The following is a 22,411-nucleotide window of genomic DNA, read 5'->3' as shown; positions in this document are numbered from 1 at the left end:
GTGCCCAGACGTTGCGGAGGGTCCGCGTGGGGAGAAGGAGGGCTGCAATGAAAATATTTGGATGTTTCGGTTCCCCTCGCCATATACACACAATACCCAATGATACACACCCATTGTTAAATGTCAGCGCCACCGCGGGAGCTTGATACTTTTCTCCCGCAGCGGGCGTGGGTTCATATATATATATACCTAGCTCTTTATGAGCATACACACACATGTGCGTTTCCGGCGCTGCAAAAATTACCTTTCGCGGGATCTTCTTGGAAATGTCTTTGGCCATTGTGGCCGAGTATCATACATGGATAATACACGCTCGCGGGGGAAAATGGTATTTGCTGTCAACGAGAGACACGGGCGTTCGACGTGGGAGAGGATTAGAGATTTGCTTTTATGATGACTTTTTAGGTTTGCAGATGGACAGCCTATACTACTTTGGAAGTACGTGCGTGCATGTTGGTGCGAGCGAGGGCTTGTATAGGCGAAGGTGTTGGATGTATGGGGTTTGGGTATAAGATCTAAATGGGTGGAGGGACGAGGAGTAAGTCCTTCGATACGTTCAGTGGATACGAATGCGTGCGTTTGGGCGTTTGGCCATTGTTGTACTGTGTGGGTGCCAATGAAAATAGATGACACGGTTTATAGGGTGAACAAATAATGTATTTTAATTGAAAATTCAAAAAAAGTACCATGTTACCAATGGTTTTTTTCTTTTTTTTTTTTATTTATTTCACCTTTCGTTTTGATAATTAAAAATGTTGTCTTAACTCTATATCATATGCTAATACTATCACACTAAGCAAATCGTTTGATCTTGCACAAATCACTGCCTTTTCGTTCTCTCTAACATACTATGATAGTAGTCCGTGTTTTCTTTTTTCTTCATTTTTTATTTCTAATATAATACGCATGTTCTACAAATAAGAAAAAAATCACTCGAAGACAAATTACATTTCTCGAAAGCTTCTGTATGTTCGATAAATCATAAATATTATGAAACGAATGGTCGATTCCACATGAATTACAAACAAAGTGTGGATGTTATATGTTGTATATATGTACATTATAATGCTCCACAGTTTTCGAGTTTATTAATACATAATAGAAAAACATAATTGGAAATATATTTCCCTTTTTTTTCTATTCGCTTTTTATACGTTTTGAAAAATTATCATGTATTTGTGCCCGTATCACTTGTGTTACTCCATTTAAATTTGATACAATAACTACGTAAGACTTTATTCCTTTTTTTTTTTTTTTTTTTTTTTAAACAGCATCAGCTTATACGTTTAGTTAGATATGTATATCATCGTTGATCATTTTTTTCATTTACTTGCATTGTAAAACGTGTTTTTTTACAAATTCTTTTTGCCCACTTGTGATTAATATAAGTTAACATTTTCTTATGAGTTTCATGTAGTTTTAAAATAAATATCATCAGCTGCTGCCAGTAAAAAAGAGGTAGTTAAAGGTTGTTTAAATTTTTGGATCCAGAAAAAGTATCAATTTTTTAATAATTTTAATATAATTTTACTGATCTGTCTACCTGTTTAAAAAATTTTGACAATTGATTGTAAAATCCCTCTTTGTTCAAAGTCATAGCTAAAATATTTTTCAGTAAAATTTTTCTTTTCAGAAAATGATCATAGTTGTTTCTAGTTACTAGAAACATGTTTTGGTACATCATTATCTTTTTTTCGTTAACACAACTGGTCAAACAAGCTGAGATAGTGTCACGACCGAGCAAATTGAGTAATAAAAGAAAACCAATGAATTATTCAATTATTCATATCATACAACATTTCTATGATAATTCCCTGCATATTTACAATAAAAAGATTCACATAAAGCTTACTCATATGATATCAATTGGATACCAAAAAATGAATAAATAAAATAATAAGAGCACACACGGACTATTTTTATATATTTATTTATTTATAATATATAAAAATCGCATATCGACGACTTTTCTCAGAAAAGCATGTATTTATTATGTACGTAGATTACACACCGAGCATTAAAGGATAGAAAAACATCGAGCATCTTTTTGATGATAATGATTTACGTAAAACATTATAATCGAAGAATTATAGGTAATCATTTTTTTCTCCTTAAATCCCAGGGAGAACACATAGCGAGATTAATGGAGTCACTTATGCATGGATCACATTCGCTTTCTTGATACTTTCTTTCAATGGCCTATCTAATAATCGAGTCTCAATAGTTTCACGTTTTTGTTTTTTTTTTTTCAGTTACTTATTTACTTTTTTATTTTTCATTTTTTAAACATTAATTATTTTCGTTGCGCATTCGTCTATATACCCTACAATCTCACTAATTTTGCTATACATATTTTATTTATTTAGCTACACGGTGTTACACAAATATACACGCATTATTATGGGCTAACTATTTTTTTTTTTTCTTTTTTTTTTCCAAGTTACCTAGATGGTTGCTTCGGAGTGGAGAAATTCTGTCTGTGCATGATAAAATTATTTGTATCAACTGTTGTAAGCGAAAATTGTATTATTTCAATATTATTATAACAATGTTCAGTCCATAATTAATGTAAAATTATTATTACCCCAAAAGTTTCTTCTAAATCATCTTGAACTAAATTGTTTGTATGAAAAATGTTTCAAATCCATTAAAAGGCAACTTTTGGATAATGTTAAAGGAGGTAGCACTCGAATTTATGGTGAGCAATGATTTTTATGACGAACTTGGAAGACTCGTTAGATTGCTTGTCTTTAGTCTTATTATAAATCTGCACCACGGATTCTCGCAGAAAAATTATTTAAATCTCAGTAACACAATTGAAATAATTTTAAAAAAACAAAGTGTTAATTGTTGTAAAATTCTTTTAAAAATATTCATAAAAAAGAAGTTTGCAATGTTTCTGCTCCAGACAGAATTTTATAATTAATTTCTTTTATCGCTGAGTGTTTATATAATATCATGGACTGCTTGTATTTTATAAAAAAAAAAAAAATAAATAAATAAATAAGAAAAAAAATTTAAAAAAAGGGAAAATAACATAATTTTAATATTTTATTTTAAATATTAAATAAAAATATTGTAATATTCGTAAGTGCGTAGCTTTCATGTAAACCGTAATATGGCATCGCTTTGAGAGTATATTCAATCGAAATAAAGAAAAAAAATTATACGTCTAATGCAATACGTAATACTGGTATCAATGACACGATTGCACAGTAAAACTGGCGTTTAAATATTTTCTTTTGCTCTTTTTTTTCAATAATTTAACAGAGGTGTTGCTCTTGTTTTATGGTATTTTAGATTGTATCTTGATTTTATATTGCATCAACATATATTCTCTATTCAATTACACTTTGAGATGCATTTTTGTTTAATAAGTATATTACACACATAATCGGAGCTTTTAAAAACATCAAAGAGGGATAAAAGTACTGACTTACAAAAATACATTCAAGATTTAAAATGGGTTTTAAAAATATAGAAATTGAAGGATACAGCTAGATTGCTTTATAAATCAATTGCTTTAGGCCTCACATAGTACTCGTAGCTATAATTAGTAATATATGTTATCACGATTATTAATTTATATGAAATAAGGAAATTTTGTTCATCATTTTACCATATTATAGCTATTTAATCCCTTTCTTTTGTAAAACTGAACAAAATTACATTAAAGCAGTATATTTTTCAGACAAAGTATTTTGTTGATTTATAGTGACGTTTTTCGATGTAAGCTTGCTGAAATTTATAATAATTGCTTCGGAAAATTTTTTTAATGTCAGTCCTTTATTTCTTATTACCTTCTATAGACACACAAAGTTAAAAGACTCCTCATGCACCCCAACAGCACACACCGATAAATTACAATTCGAACATTATACAAATGACCTATGAAAATCTCACTTGTATTTCGCACTCGACATATATGCTCAATCTCTTTATTTATAAATATTGTTTTTTCTTAGAAAAAATTAAAAAAAAACTACCTACGAACTTTAAAAAAACACGCAAACAGGACCAAATGTCTACGTTACAGCTGCTATCAAGGTTATTCCAAAAATCGAAAAATCTCAAATTATTTTATTTATCTACAAAAAATTCACTTCTAATTATATCTAAATACGATTGAAAGCTAAAAACTCGGGAACGATCACTAAACAACGACGCGATTAAACGTAAAAAAATGCTCTGTCCATTATCTCACATACAAAAGTATATGCTCAACAACTTTTTTTTCTTCTTTTTCTACAATTTCTAATTAACTCGTCGCATTGTACTGCTTTCAGTCGTTTTTTGTTATATTTTATTTTTTTTCTATAATAAAATACCATGTGCCTCGAGTCTTGCGTTGTTACTTTTTTTTTTTTCACCGATTGATCAAGCGCAGACACGAAACTACGATGGTACACTTGCTACTGATTAATTCAACTTAATTGGTGTTCATCCTTGTGTGAGAAGCCAACGGCTAGGTGCACCGTTGGCCCGTCGAGAACGCAGCTATCTACATAAAAGCTATACAGAGACAACAGATTATTTCTTACGTTTCTCTCGCTCCCCCAATGGGCCTAACTTAAAAATTTTCACTTTAGTTTTTCTTACAAGTTTTCTATACAATACGCGCGCGAGTGAAAAAAGCGATGATGATCGATAGAAGGGAAACAATTTTTTGACAAACAAGCGCCACTGGTTATTCCAAATATACGTCTGGAACTTTTCGAAGCTCTTCATCATCGCTTTAAGCTTGCAAGGATAGCTCGTCACTTAAAAAATTTTTTTTTATTTTTTATTTTTATTGCGCACACACTCATTCGGTATTTAAGACGGTACGATTGCGTTCCTTTATATTTTACAAAGAGTACTACTTTTTTTTTTTTAATTTCTATCAATTTACAAAATACGTGGAGTACAATATAACTTTATCAGCAATCAATCACGTTCATTTTCAACGCTAATCAGTTATCACAACGCAGGAGGTTCGATCTCTTTTTTTATTGTTAAAAAATGCATTTTTTCGTCACACTCAATTGAGTGCACAGAATATATGAATAATCGCTCAGCCCCTCACGGAGGTGCCTCATTAATCTCACTGGTTTTATTTATTTATTTTATTTTCTTTTTTTTCTTTTTTTTTTCTATGCCTTTTACGTGCTAAAAATTTTGTACAACGCATTTGCAGGTAATTTTTCGCGAATCAAACGACTAAAGCGTGTTTCAGAGAGCTAAACAAAGATCATCTCTACGAGAGGAAGGAAACAATAAAAATGTGTGCAAATCTTACAATTCAACGCTTGGGCTTATTTCTAGTTTTGGGTTTGCGGCTTCTTGCCGCCCCGTGGTTTTATACTCTCGGAGATCTGCCACATGGCCTCCTCGCACAGAAAGTCGCTAAAGTTGTTGAAGAACGTGATTATACGCTCATTTTTCTTGAAACTGTAAGTTCTGGAAGAAAAAAAAAAAAGATTCCTTCATTGCATCACATGGGACGGAGCGATAGATTTGCTTTGTTGCAAATGTACAAAAAAAAGTATACGAGAGACAACTGAAGGTACAATAACAGTGCAACAAAGTAATGCATCAAAACACGCGAAGTGCATCAAGATCTCGAACGTGTTGTTGTTGTTATTCGAATCTGTTCTCAAGTAACCAATGAAAATCCTTACCCTTTTTTGAACCTCTTCATGTTCTCCACTATGTTGAATTGCTGCCACCGTTTCGAGAAGTTTATGCTACCGTCCGGCAGTAAATCGCTGTTGCCTATGTGCACGAAAGTCAAGTCTTGCAAAACGAGACCGCTGTAAAGAAGAGGGAAAAAAAAAGTCATGTCACCTCAAACCAGTAACGTATAGCAAAAAAAAACCCCACAACTAATTTTTACTCACATGTAAGGAATGCACGGTGGCTGGGTCTCGGCGAGCGCTTGCCGATAGGCTCGAAAGCTACTGGAGCTGTCGATCAGCGCACAGTACTCCTTGAGACCCTCGGTGATGTGCTTCTGCCACTCGAGCCGACGAATCGGCGCACTGTCCAACGCCGACAGTAGCGCCAAGTAGCTGTTGAAGTTGTTGATCTTGCGCAGGTGCTTCATTATCTTGATGAACTTGACGACGAGCTTTTCCCGGTCCTTCGCCTCGTTCTCCATCCTAAGGCCAAACGAAGAATCGGTAAATGCCGTTCCCCTCCGACCCAAACGCGATTTCCTCAGTGGACAAACCTGTGCTCCAGTATCCTCGACCGCGCCCAGTACGACATTTTGTTGAAGTGTTCCGTAAAGCGCGTGAGGTTCGGGCTTCGCTCCTCGTTCTGCTCCTGAGCCCAAACCAGCACCTCCGGTATCTCGATCTTCATGAACAACTCGGCGTCCAGCAGCGTCATCTGCTCGGCGATCTGTTCGCTCTTGAAGTCGAGCAACGAGGCTTGCTTCGTGGAAACGCTGAGCGACGAGAGAATCGGTTGGGCCGCCTGCATCTGCTTGGCCGCGTGCTTCTCCAGTATCTTCACCCGAAGTGCCTTGGCCATCGTCAGGTCGCCGCTGCAGACCAGCTGCTGTACGAATTCCATGAGCGTTTGCAGCAACGCCTCGTCCAGATCGGATATTCTGTTAATTGGAAAAACAAAAAATCGGTTGGACATCATGATTTGCAGCGATTAGATGATGCTAAGATGGAACAGGGACTCACGTTAAATCGCTGACGACTCTGACTAGCAGAGAAAACGCTTCCCTTGCTGCGCGTTGTTTAACGACGTCGGGAGAACACGAGAAGCGCTGATGCCGTCTGTGCAGCTTTTTTATCAACTCCAGAGGCGACATGAACGTTCTGTAGGTCGTCAAGAAAGCTTCCTGATAGAGGAAATCTGGAAAGAAATAGTTTTTTTTTTTTTTTTTTTTTTTTTTTTTTTTTCATTTCTCCGTTGATTTAGCGAGTTTGATGATAAATGTTAACGGCAAACGGGCACAAACAAGCGTGACATGCTGAATAATTTCTACACCAACAACTACTGAAACTAACCTGATTCTTTCTCGTCTAATGCAGGTTTCGAACAGAAAATGAAAAAATGAGATTAGATATCGTTGATCGTGAGGTGATGGTGATTGTGTACGTGTGGTGTGTGATAATGAAAGATCGATCGCAGTTTTAATGAACTTTTACACGCAAAAAAGTGTAGGTATCTCATATTTTGTACAAAAAGGAACGATGATTTAAAAGTTAATCGTTTTACATCGTTAATACATAAGTGGAAAGAATTAAATAAAGCTACTCAGGAAATAACAGTTCATTTAAACTTATCGATCACGCAATGTGTACAAATATATATTATCAGACTTGAACATGGCTAAATTTTAATTTTTTTTAATTACTTCTTAAAACACGTTTCTTGACAAAAAATTTTTCCAGCAAAATCAATGAATAGTAATGAAAAAAAAAAAAAAAATGTTTAAAAATCCATGAAACAATCCTGCTCAAGTCTTTACATTGTATAAAAGAGTGTGGGTATATGTGAAATTGTAAAGAAAAGCGATCCTATAGCTCACCGTGCTTGTTCGCCTTGGTCGCGTGAATCAAAAGCGCGTCCGGGTGTCCGCCCCGAATATCCGGGCCATCCTCCTCCGGCTTCTTGAGCACCAAGTACTTATTGATCTCGAGCTCGTCCAGTATGCTTTCGTCCTGGTCGACATCCCGCAGCTCCAACGAGTTGTCGTCCATCGATATGCTCGACGGCGTTTTGCTCGACGGCCGCGGCGAGCTCTCGAGGTTCAGGCTGTTGTTCTGCGAAATGGATTATTGTTTTTTTTTTTTTTTTTTTTTTTTTTCAATTCACAAAAACAGATATCGTTATCTCTTGGATTTTCCACCAACGGTTGGGTATACGTAAAACATTAGCACACGTACTATCGCAACGCTATTGACGGAAAGCGCGTCTTTCTTGTCGTTCAAGCTGGACACCATGTTCGACTCGTCGTGCTTGACTGGCGTCGAGGTGGCGACTATCAGCACCGGGGACTCTTGGATCGCTGCGGTCATCGTCGTTGTCGTCGTTGGTCTCGGGGATATCGGTGGTGGTGGCGTTGCCGCGCTCAACTTCACTGATCGGGAGCGCTTTGGCGGTAGTGCTGGTGGCTGACTAGAATCGCTGTTGAAATCCCGCATCGACGGCCCCATCGTGAACGCGTGACTGTTTTCAACGTTTTGCACGTGTCATCAATATTATCGTTTTTTTTTTTTTTTTTTTTTTTTTTTTCCATGTATGATAGGTGGCATGGCAATAAAATGTTTTTTCTTTTTTTACTCATTTCAATTGACTGTAATAGATTAACTAGAAGTTAAGAATAATTATTAGAAACAACTGATATAATTTAATCATAAAAATACTATTGAAAAGACTTTGTTTGACATTACTATGGTTAGCATAGTAAAGCTCTACTCGAATGGAGAATTTTTAAGTTTTTTTTCCATTGTTTTTTAGTTTTTAAGCTTTATATTTCCGGTTCTTAAGATTAACTACAGATGCGAGCACAGATTTCTGTGAAAACTTCCTGCAGGTATCATTTAACCCTTAACATAAAATTTACTCAGATACGCCTGGTTCAATAAATAAATGAATCAAATATTTCGTGTGTGTGTGCATACCTGCCGTCGTGGAGGCTGGTCATCGTGTGTGTCATAAAAGAGCAGGACTGGGTCGTCGAGAGTGCCATTTCGTGCTGCTGCCACTCGGCCTGCATCGAATTGTAGGCTGCCATCGAGTGCCTCGTCCCGAGTCCGGCGATGAATTCGTTGCTGTTGTGCGAGCAATTGCCGAACATCTCCATGTACGCCATGACTATAATTAATCAAACGTACGGCTCGACGTTAGCGCGACTCTTGTGATATTTCGGCTCTTGATCGTGCTCTGTTTATTGCTTTGATAATTGTTTTTATTGATCGTATGATTATTGTTGCCAAAAATAAATAAAATCAATCAAGATAACAACAATGTTATGATGTACGAAAAAAGCAGGCCAAGTTGAAATTAATAAAAAAGAAAAAAAAATAGAAAAAAAAAAGCTATTGATGCGTATATTTGTAATATCGATTGATAATTTGGATGTACGGTGTGAGAGAAAGAAAAAGTTGATGCAAAATCTTGGTACTATGTGTAGTGAAAAACATATGACAATCTGACGTTGGATCACAAAACATGTATAATGTAATGTGCCAGAGTGAGGTAAAGGTGTTGTTGCTACGTGCATCTGGTGACTAGTCGAGTTTCAAAAAAAAAAAAAAAAAAAAAAAGCTGATGAGATACCGATATCGCACTCAAGATTTTTAATTCGCTAAATGACTTGCCGAGTCGATCGATTCCTTTCTCAGTATAGCTAATCGGCTCGCAGATTTGCGTTGCAAAATTAACTGAATCAAATAATTTGTACCCTTACGTAATAGCAATGTCGATCGTGGGTTGTGAGTGCGATGGTGTATCTACTACTTGCGAGAAAGTAAATTAAACGTCGAAACATCGTTTCTTTCGTATTCTAAAAATTCTGTCAGCTTTTGGATTGTTTTTTTTTTTTTTTTTTTTTTTTTCAACAAAAACACAAAACGAAAAAAAATGCAAATATCAAACAGGAACGGCACAGCCACCAGTGAAAATAATAAGCACGTCGGAAAGTAGCCACTAAAGACGTTTGAGGGTTAATGAAAAAAAAGCCTACCCACTTGATGGCACACTTGTATTTTTACACTGAGGAAAGCAATTGAATTTAAAAAAAACTTCCACTTTGAGCAATCGTCTCGAACTAACGTATGCACCGCGTGTAGCAGGTAGCGCGAAAATTGCACACGCGAAAGCAAAAAACAATTACGAGACGCAAGTGCAACCACCCAGACGATTGTGTGTTGGTTGAAATAGGAAAAATAGTCGCAAGATCCGTCGGAGATGACATAATTGAGCTCTGTGTGCTTTTTTTTTTTTACCCTCAGGTCAACTCTTTGCCCAATTGACTCGAAAGTCCGAAACGAGGAGGAAACTACAGCGATGCGTTGTTGGGTGTTTTCTGTTTTTACGTTTTATTGGCACTAAAAGCGTGATGGCGCGAGAAAAATGAAAAACTGCGTATACATGCCAAACGTGTAATTTGTGTGTTTTGCATTCCTTCCGAGCTTGTGTTTTTCAACAATTTGTTTGTTACTTTGGTTAATCGTTGCTTCAGTCTTTTCCTGTAAATTGAAATGTTCTATTTTTTTTTTTTTTTTTTCACACGCATACTCGTTTGATCCAACAAAAATCATCAACCAAGACTCTCATTAAAAATTGCGTACTGCATTGACCAGGAAAAAAATAGCTGCTTTCATGTTTCAGAAAACGCAAGCTGCTTCAAAAAAGGACAAACAAGCGGTGGCCAATAGCAAACATGCCTTAAAAAAAAAAATAAAAAAAATAAAAAAATAAAAAGGTTTGGCCAGCGAACGAAATAATATTAGTAATAAAAAAAACTGTATGTGCGAGTGAATGAAAAAGTGTGTTGATGTAAGTGTAAACTACGTATGTGTATATGCAACAAACTTGGCATTGTAACGTGCGCGGGTTGTGTTAGCCGAGGCTTTTTTAATTGCAGAGTATCGATGGTTGAGAGTTTGAGATTATATGGTGTGGGCGAAGCATCCCACTTACCGGAATACGCCACAGATTGGAACACTGGAGGACAACAAAACATAGCATCAGTTTCAAACATCATATAACGCATATCATATTGTATAGGCGATATTGAATAATGGGGAAACGGCATGTATAGTTAATTTTTTTTTTCCTCCCAAGAAAAAAGTCTTGACCGCAACGTAAACACATCGAATGACTCACGCTCGCGGCTCGAAGCTGCTCATTGGTAGTAATGATCGAAAAAAAAGTTGCCCGATAGTACAACTGATGTTGAAAAGTTTTTTTTTTTGTTTTACTGATTGTTCACATTAAATTTCGTGCAGTTAGATTAGTACAGCATGAGTCAGTGAAAAGCAAAGTTGAGTCGTTCACTTTAATTGTTTTTTTTTTTAATCAATCGATGCACACAAGCGCTGCCAAAAGTAAAATTATTGTTTTTTTTTTTTTCTCGCAGCAAAGTTAATAAACCAAGTACAGCAAATTGCGCGTGTTATTTTCACAGCACACCGCACAGGTCGAGTAGACTCGTATGGGGAGAGAGAGAGAGAGAGAGAAAAAAAGACAGACGTACATTTAACAGAAGCAACAGTCACTAAATATTATATATATAAAAACGCTTATACACGTAGCATGTATAATATTGTAAAATGTGTACACCCGATGTACGGAAAAGTCACGGGGAGGGTGAAAGCTTTCGGAAAATGGGGAGGAGGAGGGAAAAAAGTTCTCGAGACTTACTGTGTCGCTTCTTGATCGGCAGAGGTGGTGGCCTGTTGCTGTCCACGGGACTGCTACCGTTGCTCGCGTGCAAACTACACGTCGACAGGTGGTGGTGTTGTTGCTCGCTTTCGGGCACGTTGTCGTACTGCGACGGCATCCGCTCCTTTCGACGTTTCGAGCGTTTTTCCGGCAATGCTGGAGGCACGCCGTTTGACTCCGAGTTAGCCGCCAGCGCTTCGATTTCCTGATGATCATCATCATGATGTACACGTACAAAAAACAATATTGGTTTTAAAGCCGTTGTCTTTTCGCGCGATTGGGCAAAAAATGGCACGCGAATTGTAATTTTTGCGAAAGTTTTCTTCTTCTTTTCTCACTCAAATCTTGTATGTATAAACCCATTGATTTTCATACCGATTGCATAAGAGTGAAAATTATCGTTATCAGTCGTTCTTGAGTCTTTGCTCGCAACTATAGACGAGACCACTAATTCGAGAAAGCTCGAAAAAAAAAAAAAAAAAAAAAAAAGAAAAAGAAAGACCATGCAACGTCACCCACGTTTACCAGTTTCTCCATGAAGGACGGATCACCGGCGATGTTGGTGGTGCTGTGCACGCTCCTCGAGCTGGTCATTTTGGTGGTCAAGCTCTTGTGTACCGATCCGTTGACCGTCTCGCCGGCCGAGAGCCTTTGGTGTTGGCTGAAGGACTGCAAGCTCTGCGAGTTGTAGCTGAGGGTGCTGCTCTGGTGCTGGGACGAGCGTTTCGTGGACGAGACGAGGCCGGAGGACGAGGCGGTGCCGTAGCTCTGGGACGACGAGCGCTGCGAGTGCATAGACACGAAGCCCGACTCTTGGGTCTGCGTCGACAGCCGCTCCATTTTTGCTTCGATGCCTGTGCCGGTGGTGACATTGTTATTAATGTTATCCGAGAGTATTGCCGAGTGATGGATGGGAAAAGGGGACGAACGATGAATGATCGCTGAACCTCGACCGATTAGGTGATGTTGCGAAACAGTGACCTGCATAATGTCATGTATAGCCAAGGAAGGAACTGCGCACTTGCGCGCTGACTAAGTCTTTGGCATTGAATATTCACGGATCCTATGGTTACTTGGGCTATTTAAATTTACATTTTTTACTTTCACATATTCACGCGAAACAAAACGACACCAAACCATCTTTTTATATATTTTATTCAAATTGAAAATGTTGTTCCTTCTTCGGACAGTAAATTAAATCAAGTACGAAGTAAGGTCGCTATTTTGTTAAATTTACCTTCAACCGGAGCACGAAAACATCGTGAATTTCGAAAAATCGGGATCAAAGGTAACTCCCGTCTTTCCAACTTACCAAAATCAGCGCGTAACTAAATTTAAAAAAAAACAGGGCCCAAAAAATGTTGCTTACAGAACCAATTTTTGATGCTCTCCCAGGTAGATTTCTTCGTCATGATAAAACCACTACTGCAAGTATACGGATAACAGCAATATCACGAGTTGTAAAAAAAAAAAAAAAAAAAAAAAAAAAAAAAAAACTCAAAGCACGTAAGTTTCCCCGGGGAATCAGCTAAACTCACATTTTGTGCGAAAAAATAAGTCGGTGTAGAGTTACGGCTGACTGCCCACACGACCCGGAGAAAAAACTTCTCAACCGTCGCGGTACCTGAACTACACTGGGAGGGAAACACCCGAGAGCCAAAGTATACGCGATACACAAGTCGCACTCCGGCGTCTATTTATACACAGATGTGGCTGTTGTGCAATACAAATGCGCTCCCCGAAAAGATGCATATACGTATATATTTTCTTTAGTTCGGATCGGTATATATGTGTTATTTATACGAAGGGGGAGGAAAAAAATAAACCGAGAGATTCCCCTTGTTTGTCGGTTTAGTTTTTATTTTTATTTTTTTCCTAATTTTTTCGTGACTCATTTGTGACGGGTTTTGTAAGAGGAGGTGCTTCGAAAATACCGCGGCAGCAGCGGGGAAGTAAACGTTTCCACGGAAGTGGAAAGATGCGCTTGTAGGTGGTGTTGCATGGAATCGATCGACGAGAGCTCGCACAGCGATAAAGTGACTGTTGACCCGCTGCGGCCGAAGATCCGGGTGGATTTAAATTTAGACCCTATGGTGCTCAGGAAATCGTGCGATGTATGCAACGCTCGAGAACGTACATTGTCTTTATAGAAGAAAAAAAAATATATATATGGACTCTTGAGGTGTCCGCTTGTTGGGTATTCGACGCTGACAAATTTTCAAGTGATTTCAGGTGGCGAGTGCCAACGTTATTTCCTTTTCACATGGCACTCGGGTCAACGTTCGAGTGTATTTTTCGAGTGTCGAAAACCTCGAAAGTATTTTTTTTTTCGCTTAAGGCTGAACAGGAATAACGATCGTCTTGCTCGGTACAAAGTGCACTGCCCAAAACACCGCGTGTTTAGTTGTATTGAAGTTGGTTAAAAAAATAAAATAAAAAAATGGGAGAGACAACGAAACTCACCGGTGAAGTGACCGAGCATTTCTTGGGAACTCTGCTGACCCAGCAACATCGTGCTGGGCAGGCTTGTCTCGGAGCCGTCCCAGCAGCCGCAATGCGAGCTCCCGTTTACTTGCATGCCTGTAAAAAATAAATAAATAAATAAATAAAATAAATAAAAATGTAACATCAATCAGTTCTTGATTGTGAATTTGTTTCTTTTAATAGTTTTCATTTACGTATCAAGCATCGGCACAAAAAGACCCTTTTTGTAATTATTTTTAATTTGATAAGAACATCAGACAGGCCAATCACTTAAATCCTGGGTACTGCTGCGGTACGAGAATGTCTCCCTGACGAACAATTCGTATACGAAAGAATCACTTATAAAAAAAAAAAAAAAAAATTCCATAGGCCAAGTGTGAGGTGCTACGTACTTAAAACACGATACTATTAATATGAGCAATAAATCTTTTCAGCCTGGCTTGAATGAACTGCATTAATTTGACAAAACGATGGATTTCGCAGAAAAATATCCAAAATGACTCGAGTTGATGCATAGATTCCTCTGTATCATATAGCTCGTCATAAACGGAGCCCAAGTTAAACGGCACGAGGGCAATATGTTCAAGTATAGATACATGTAACCATTAAAAAAAAAAAATGTAGTGTCAAACCATTGACCTTGAAATTGCTGGTTGTGCAAAGGTGAAAAGTATACAATACGTACTCTTGTCGAAGTCAAAGTAAAAAGGCCTCGTTATCTTGGAAAACCAGAACCGTGAGCTCTCGCCCTCCATCTCTGTTCTCTCGTGTATATATATTAACGATCCCAAGCACAAAAATCAAAAGAAAAAGAAAAAAAAGCCTCCACGAAAGCCTAAAAACTGCGCAGAGCTGTACGTAGGTAGTGGGACTCGAAAGGCCGAACAGCAGAGTCAGTCCGGCATACTTGGGGAAGATCGACTGGAAGCGAGGAAAAGCGCGTCTCGACTGCAAGCGTCGCACCATATACACCGCGAGGAAGGTGAGCGTCGCGTCAAGCTCTCATTCTTGGCTTTGATGAATATAGAGATGCAACGCCTATGCGGCCGGATCATCCATATGAATAATGGATACAGCGAGGAAAGGGGGGGATGGATGGAAAGAAATAAAAAAAAAAAAAAAAAAAAAAACAGGGACAGACGAAGGCGAGCAGCGGGGAGAGCTTCGTGGATATAGTTACGTAGCGAGAAGTTCAAGAAAACACATATGGAGTTGTCTTTTTTTTTTTTTGCGCAACAGTGCGTTGTGCTCGTAAGCGGAGCTTCTCTCTCCGGGGACGACGTCGAGGTGATGATTATACGGAGCGAGTCGCGTGAACGCGCAGGTGAGAGAATCCAGTTCGCAACGCCTTTTCCAGATGAGGAATCTTGCACTAATGTAAATATATATATATATTTTTTTATTGCATCAGGCAATCGATGAATGGGATATTCGCTGAATTTAACGCTTACATGTTTTTATTATTTTTTGTTAAAAAACGTGAGTATTTTTTTATGTGAAAAAAAAAAAAAAAAAAAAAAAAACGAGTCATCGAGACGAGTCCAATTACATCTCACTCGAGTCGAAAGCGAGTTAGGAGATAACAGCCCGGGGCTCGATTAAAATTCCCAATTAGCCGGGTGGAGCTGGGCTTGCTCAACTCTCGAGCTAAGCACTTCGGGGTCCGTGTACGGACTCGTGGCCTCGATTCGTCCGATCCCATCGACGCGCACTTGACTTCTCGAGGGATGGGGGCGGAAAAAAAATTAAAGGCTCACCCTGTATGGTAGCCATGAGACTGAGGTCCATGCTGTCGTTGAAGGACTCGTCGTTCGGTCCCATGATGGCGCGTATCTCGTCCTCGTCCCTCGAGTGGTTGAGAGCCGAGTCCAAGCTGCCGGCCGACGCGCTCAGCAGCGACGACGAGTCCTCGGGAGACCTGCTGCGCAGGGACATCCTGTCGAGGCTCGAGGCAAGGACGTTTGGCTCGACGAGGTCGCGCTCGTCCAAGTGGTGGTGGTGCTGCGGCTGGTGGTGGTTCCGGGCCCGTCGTTTCGGGGGCAGGGGTGGCGGTGTGCCACCTGGAGAGTCGTTGTTGTTGTCCTCCGATTGGCAGAGAGTCCTACGAGGTGTTTTTATACAAAATTATTGCTTCTCCGTTATCTTGGGCAACTGCGGCGTTTCAGTTACCACTGGGGGGTCGCTTAAAAAATATTATACCTACAAGCCATACTTATGCAGACTTGGGCACATATACTTTTTTTAATTCTATACTTGATTTATTTATTTTTTTAATCATTTTGCAGCAATCAAAATGTATAAGAAAACAAAAGAGTCAAAGTATCTAAAAAAGTATTTGAATGTTTTATTTCAAATGCTATGCAATACTATCCACCAGAAAATTATTTTTTTAATATTACATTGTAAACAGTGCAAGATGAAATTTTTTTTCGCCTTTTACAAAAAAAGGCACTTCAATGAGGAAAAAAAAAAAAAAATTGTTTTTCTTCCAAAGTGTTTAATTTATAAAATAATTGGGCCCAAATCTGCATCATTGTATAAACAAGGGAACGTCAATTACCTAATGTATTATTAATCAATCACAAACAACCCTTTCCTTTCATCACACCCTCGTACAACCCACTTTGCTCGTGACACGCGAATGATACCAACACATCACCTCCCTCAACATCTAGCCGATGTAACAGTGTATTAAGTATGTACATACACATTATCCTACAACGCGTTGCTGATATAAGCCATGCAGCGAGGAACACGACTGAATTGAAGATTTATGGTAAAATCCATGAAAAATTAACATCACAAGAGATGATTAGTCGTAATAAGAAATACAAAGTAAACTTGAGATTGACGGTTGTATTATAATCAACGACGAACCATAGTAATAAATTCGCAATGAGCGGTGGTTAGGAAACTGGTTACGGTCAACCATATAAGTAACCATTTCAGTAAAAAGAAAAAAAAAAAAAAAAAAAAAAAAAAAGACTCTCGGCATAGCATACTTACTCCCAGCCCGATAACTCACCTGTCCGGTAGCGGAGGCTTGGGCGGCGGACTCGAATCCCTGAGTATCGACTCGGAGCTGTGTGAGCTGCGCACCAGTGCGCTCGACGCGGCGCTCTGCTCGAGTATCTGGCGCTCGCGCGGCGTCAGCGGTATGTCGGGCAGGGAATTGCGCTGCGGCGTCAGTTCCGAGCCGTAGCCCGACGTTCTGTACGTACACACAAGAAATGCCATTCAGTTAACGGGTAACAGGTACGTGTATTACATATTACGTGGGTGAACCCGGTGGACTTAAGTGGGGCACCTGTTGCTGGAGCTCTGCAGCCCGGGTTTTTGCTTGTTGGAGATTTTTTCCTGGGCGAGCTCGACGAGGTTCCTCACCGCGTCCTCAACAAGGCCGATCACGTGGGTGACGTTGGCCGTGTCGAGGGCCGAGGACTGGTCGCCCTGGAGCAGCACGTCGTCGCACAGCTTCAACAGTTGGGCCAGGGCTTGGTACACCTGATTTGTCGCCGAGCCCAGGGTCGAGCTGGAATTTCAGATTGTGCGTGCTAACTACTTATCGCTCACTTTTGCATCGCATCATTATTTATCGATGGTATGAAATAAAAATAAAAATAAGATAAAACCCACCTGTTTTCATCGAGCAGGTACGACTTGAGCAGCGTGTGTATCGTCGTGACAGTGTCGAGGACGACGGTGCCGTTTCCGGGCAACATCTCGAGTTTGTTCTTGGACACGACGTCCCGAAAGTGCAGCAGAGCCAGATTAACCTGCCTCACGTGGACGTGCAGATCGCGAAGAGGATTTTTCCGGTCCACCTGCTGCTGGTCGAGGGCAACCCTGTCAGTGCCAATGACGCCACAGCTGTTGTTGTTGTTGTTGTTGCTGTGGTCGCGATGTTGCTGTTGGGGTACGCGGGGCGACGAGGGCGAGGCAGCTCTGGTACCTGCCCCGCTGCCCCCACCGGCCGCGCTTCCACCCCCCGGCGAGCGCATCTGCGACAGCTTCTCCAGGAAGTCCTCCTTGAAGGAGCGCGCGCGACGCGCTAACTTGCCGCCGCGCGCCTTCCCTGCCGGTCGCTCCTCGGCCTCTGCGAATTTGGAAAAAGCGTGTTTTTTTTTTTTTTTTTTTGACTCTTCGTCTATTGTGCCCGCGAATGGTAGTATAGAGCAAAAAAAAAAACGTGTTTTATTGTGTGCGTGATGATGATTTTTCCTTCCCTGTGCCTTTACGACTCATTATAAAAATATTTGCGACGAAAAACAAAAAAATTGTACTTTACTATGTTTCGCATCTCGAGTGAGGACGATTGATTAGGAATCGCTTCAGCTACACTTCGGAACAACAAAGCGCGTGCTTATTTTATATTTGAAAAAACAAAAAAAACACAACAGACACTTTACATATAGCCCTGGGAATAAAACCCGATTCCAGCTAACGACCGTCGGGAGTAGAGGGTGTGGGTGGGTGAAAAATTGCACCTTCCCTCTGCTCCCTTCCACCCCTAGAAACGTAGTATCAGTCTATGCTTGGGGGCTTGCTTGGTTGCCTATGACCCAGGCGTCCGCGCGTCACAGATGTTTTCACGCGCAGAGCTGACACTTAAAGTGCCGGAGTCACTTACCCTTCATCGTTACGCTAACCCTTCCCTCTCGTCCATACACGTTGCACAACGTACTCTCCCGATGCCTGGTTATAGCTAGCGAGTGCAACGTAAATTTCGATCTTTTTTTTTTCTTTTTACAGTAAATCTGCTGTTTCATATTTAAATCACGTTTCACGTTTACCAATGATGCCGTGGTAAAAAAAAACCAATGGAAAACTAAATGTGTTAAACACGAGAGGAAAGAAAAAAAACACCCTTCCCCCCCTACTCGAGCTACCAACGCGTCAGAGCTGTCCCATCCGACAGTTTTAATTTTAAAAAGCACCAAAGCTCCACCACGAGTTTCCAAAGCCACCGCATAGATTTACGCGCCTGGACTGTCCGTCAACAGCAAACGAATTTTCGTCCAGTGCGGCTTATTACGCACGTATTCCACGCGAATCTCGGTAACACGCCTCCTACCATACTCCCTTCTCCCCCATATGGCACCGAGAGGCGCCACCGATGCGTAATCCGAGCTGTGCCGAAACTTTCGAGTTTGGCACTTTGCGAGTATTGGATTACAATACTGTTGTTGTTTTTTTTTTTTTGCGGTACCCGCATATATTACACGAGCAATGGATCATGTTACAAATTTAATTAATTCATCAACGAAAAACCCCTTCGTTTCAATGGTACAACGATAGAATGGCCAATCCGGCCCCGCACTCCAATAAATAAACAGATCATTAATTAAGTGGGCATACGCAATTCGATCGACCCAAAATGAGTAATTCGTATCAATCAGCGTAACACGTAATTTTCCAAATGCATTGGTATACAACGAGAAAACGGCACGGGGAATTAATCCCGGCGTTATCTCGCCCCGTCGTCCCGGGAAATCCCTTTGTACTCGCGCGACCGCAGGCACGCACGCGCACCTATCGTAACGTATATCTGGGGGGGGGGTCCTGTCAAACAGACCGAAAAAACGCGATGTGCACGTCAGGTAATAGTAAACAGATACGAATCCCGAGGTTTTTCCCCCATTTAACAATATAGCGAGATACGCATAGCACATTTCTACCAAATGACCGTTCGGCGTTGCCGACCATTGCCTATATGGTGTGGGCTGGCGGCTTAATGAAAAGGTATAGAGGGGCGGAGGGGGTCGAAGGGCTCGATCGTATCGGAGCACCACCAGCGGTGCCTGCATCGCAAATCAAGTCCCTATTCAAAGGCTGCAGAGCAGGTGCCTATGTGTCTACTACATACACACGATTGAAAAGCCGACAGTACCCTGACACTAGTGATCACTGACAGTACCAATGGTATACCTGTACACATCATCGTGGGGTTACATATACACTACTCTGCGCGATAATTTCATCTCCCAATCCACCTCACGAACGTGTGTTCGTGTACACGATAGGTATATGTACAGGCTGTCCATAGCTGGCGCTATTGGATAATATCATGGGACATACAATCGGAGAAAGAGAGAGGTATCCTACAAATAATATACGTGCTCCATAATGCGTTACAACAATGGTTAAGCATATATATTATAAATGTAACATCAGTTACCTGTAGCCTGCATAGCAGTAAATCGTGCAGTAAATAGTCATGTCTCTTTCTTAATATGTTGTAATATATGTTTATATTTAGGTATACGTCTTCCTACCTATGTCAGAGATGAGTAGAGAGATTGAAATAAAAACAAGATTCCTCCCATAAGACCTGTGTTATTTCTCCTCTATATTAGTCATATATATACTGAGGTCACGTGGTAGAGGGATAATCCCAATAGAGGTATACTAGCTACATATAGTATAACAACAGATATATGAGCAACTTGTATCTAAAAAGTTTGATGTATGTAGATGAGCATCGATATGAAACAGTTTCGAGTAGTATTTTGTTGATGAAAATTTATATATTTACGATAAGATACCTAGATATTGCTTACGAATATTACACGTGCTTCAATTTTTATCTCATGGGAAGAGGCCGTGATATATTCGGATGTACGGAGGGAGTGTTTAATCATTTCCAGGATCCCGTCACCCACCGACCACTGGTCCGCCAATGGTTTCCATCAACGAGCAAATTAAAATCAATTTCAGAACGAATAAAAAAAAACCCGCGAGGTAACGAGTTTCCCGATAAACATACACTCACTCCAACCCCCCCCCCTCCAAACCATACATGCGTGCTGCATTTACCAACATCCCACGCGGGGGCTTTTAACATATTCCCGCCTGTGGACAATACGCGGTGTTACAATGAACGATAGCTTACACTAAGTATTTATGTCGATAATCAGAAAAATTTGCATGGAAATCCCCCGTCCACATCTGTGACAGCTGTTTTACTTCCAAAGACACAAACGAAACGATCCCTCTCTTTTCGGAGCTCGATAATTACTATTACAATTTGCAAAAGGTATATACAATGACTCGACACGTGTCGACTATGTATGTATACGTATAGGTAATGGTCACAGTTTAGAGATGAATTGAAATTAAAGTGTAAAACGTATGACATTTACGGGACGATGATTAAAAACTCTCTACATACAACAAACTTTGCAAACAGAAAAACCAAACATGCCCTGTAGTGTCAATGTGTGTACTATTAAGTCTACCTGCAAACTTATAGGATATAGATACCTGACGCTTGAGTAGGTCCAACAACAAAAATAAGACGAGAACGATAATGGGCTCATACCTCCTAAAGCCATGGCTAGACGAGCGTTAAATTAACAAGAGAGAGAGAGAGGGAGGATGGGGAGCAAACACAGCCCTTGATTGTTTTATGGAAATGCAGTGTAGGGAAGAGGCGAGGAGCGGAAAATTTACATGGGGCCGGAGTTCCCATTGCCGTACAGCAACAGCCGAGTTCGTTAAGGCGTGCACGGACCGGGGCGATTTCGGAGAGATTGTCTGGCTGATGGCCTGTAGTCGACGCGGGGATGATAGTGTATACACGTGGAGTGGGAAATGCACGGTGCAACAGACAGGGATTTGATGAGAGAGTGGTGCGGTAGGCGAACAGTTGTTTATGTGGTTATCCCTTTTTTTTCCAAGGGGTTGGGAAAAGAGGGTACGCAGGGGTCGATTGTATGCGTAACTTTGCGTGTGCAGCCCTGCTGGATAATATAGATAAGTACACGTGTTTTACACGGCAGCTACGGGAAATCATGTGCAAGGGTGTTAATGGGGCTCATATGCGCCACGAGAGGCTTGTCGATGAAAATTAATTAATATACATCGACCGATCGTCGGTTTTTCCTTCACCAGTAGAAACAACTGCGAATGGTCAGACCGTCCGAACAGCCATGCTGGTTTCAACGCAACTGCAAGCAGCGACTTCAATTTTGGACCATTTAAAATGAATTTATTTATTTACTTTTAAAATTTTCGGTCAATATTTCAGAGGCTCCTTCAATAGAGACCCAAAAGAGATGCCATACGATGTAATCATCTTGACAATGAGGATTCGCAAACGGTGAATATGATATTATAAGTAAAAACTCCGTGTCAATCAACTAAAACTCGCGCGTGCAAATTAAATTTCAAACGCAACAAAACTCGTGCCACCACCGCGAAAAAGCATCGCGTATACAGCATCGCCCGTCACGTCCGTAATTGAATGAAATCCCCAGCTAATTTCTATCCGAACATTCGGTTACAAAAAAAAAAAACAGCTTCAACCCTCACGGGGAGTCTGCAACTTCGCTGAAACGTAAAACAAGACGGGCCTGGACAGCACCGGGAGACCGGGTGAATTTTAATGAAATTCTCACCGCAAAATCGGGTCCGGGGGATGATGCGCCGCGCTGGCGTTTATGGCGCACGAAGAGCCTCCAGCCACGCCTCGGCGCTTCCAAACCAAAATCCATTACTCTACCCTCCGGTCTCCAGGTTTATGTACACGCGG

At 40.3% G+C, this 22,411-nt stretch overlaps 1 protein-coding gene across 2 annotated transcripts in view; it reads right to left on the bottom strand.

Moving 5' to 3' along the window:
- Positions 1–742: 742 nt before the first annotated feature.
- The window catches only part of C3G (C3G guanyl-nucleotide exchange factor), a 73,247-nt gene continuing 51,578 nt past the window's right edge, over positions 743–22,411 (bottom strand). The window contains exons 2-20 of one of the 2 annotated variants that reach the window (XM_089598338.1): positions 20,057–20,063; positions 17,788–17,974; positions 17,515–17,724; positions 17,186–17,410; positions 16,904–17,089; positions 15,636–15,979; positions 13,858–13,974; positions 11,914–12,248; positions 11,374–11,599; positions 10,651–10,674; positions 8,628–8,820; positions 7,890–8,172; positions 7,532–7,766; positions 7,008–7,022; positions 6,678–6,852; positions 6,212–6,595; positions 5,880–6,140; positions 5,661–5,792; positions 743–5,439 (exon numbers count right to left, since the gene is read on the bottom strand). In XM_089598338.1, the coding sequence (XP_089454464.1) occupies positions 5,301–5,439; positions 5,661–5,792; positions 5,880–6,140; positions 6,212–6,595; positions 6,678–6,852; positions 7,008–7,022; positions 7,532–7,766; positions 7,890–8,172; positions 8,628–8,820; positions 10,651–10,674; positions 11,374–11,599; positions 11,914–12,248; positions 13,858–13,974; positions 15,636–15,979; positions 16,904–17,089; positions 17,186–17,410; positions 17,515–17,724; positions 17,788–17,974; positions 20,057–20,063 (3,678 nt within the window). In that variant the 3' untranslated portion in view covers positions 743–5,300. Of the gene's footprint in view, positions 5,440–5,660; positions 5,793–5,879; positions 6,141–6,211; positions 6,596–6,677; positions 6,853–7,007; positions 7,023–7,531; positions 7,767–7,889; positions 8,173–8,627; positions 8,821–10,650; positions 10,675–11,373; positions 11,600–11,913; positions 12,249–13,857; positions 13,975–15,635; positions 15,980–16,903; positions 17,090–17,185; positions 17,411–17,514; positions 17,975–20,056; positions 20,064–22,411 lie in introns of both variants that reach the window. The other variant, XM_089598343.1, reaches the window with a different exon arrangement.

The sequence above is a fragment of the Copidosoma floridanum genome, unplaced genomic scaffold, assembly GCF_036245765.1.
Source record: "Copidosoma floridanum isolate Cflo_tuat_1 unplaced genomic scaffold, Cflo_Japanese_pri ptg000001l, whole genome shotgun sequence".
In the NCBI taxonomy this organism is placed as follows: domain Eukaryota; kingdom Metazoa; phylum Arthropoda; class Insecta; order Hymenoptera; family Encyrtidae; genus Copidosoma; species Copidosoma floridanum.
Note: the sequence above shows the minus strand (reverse complement) of the source record. Positions and strands in the feature narration are given on the sequence as shown.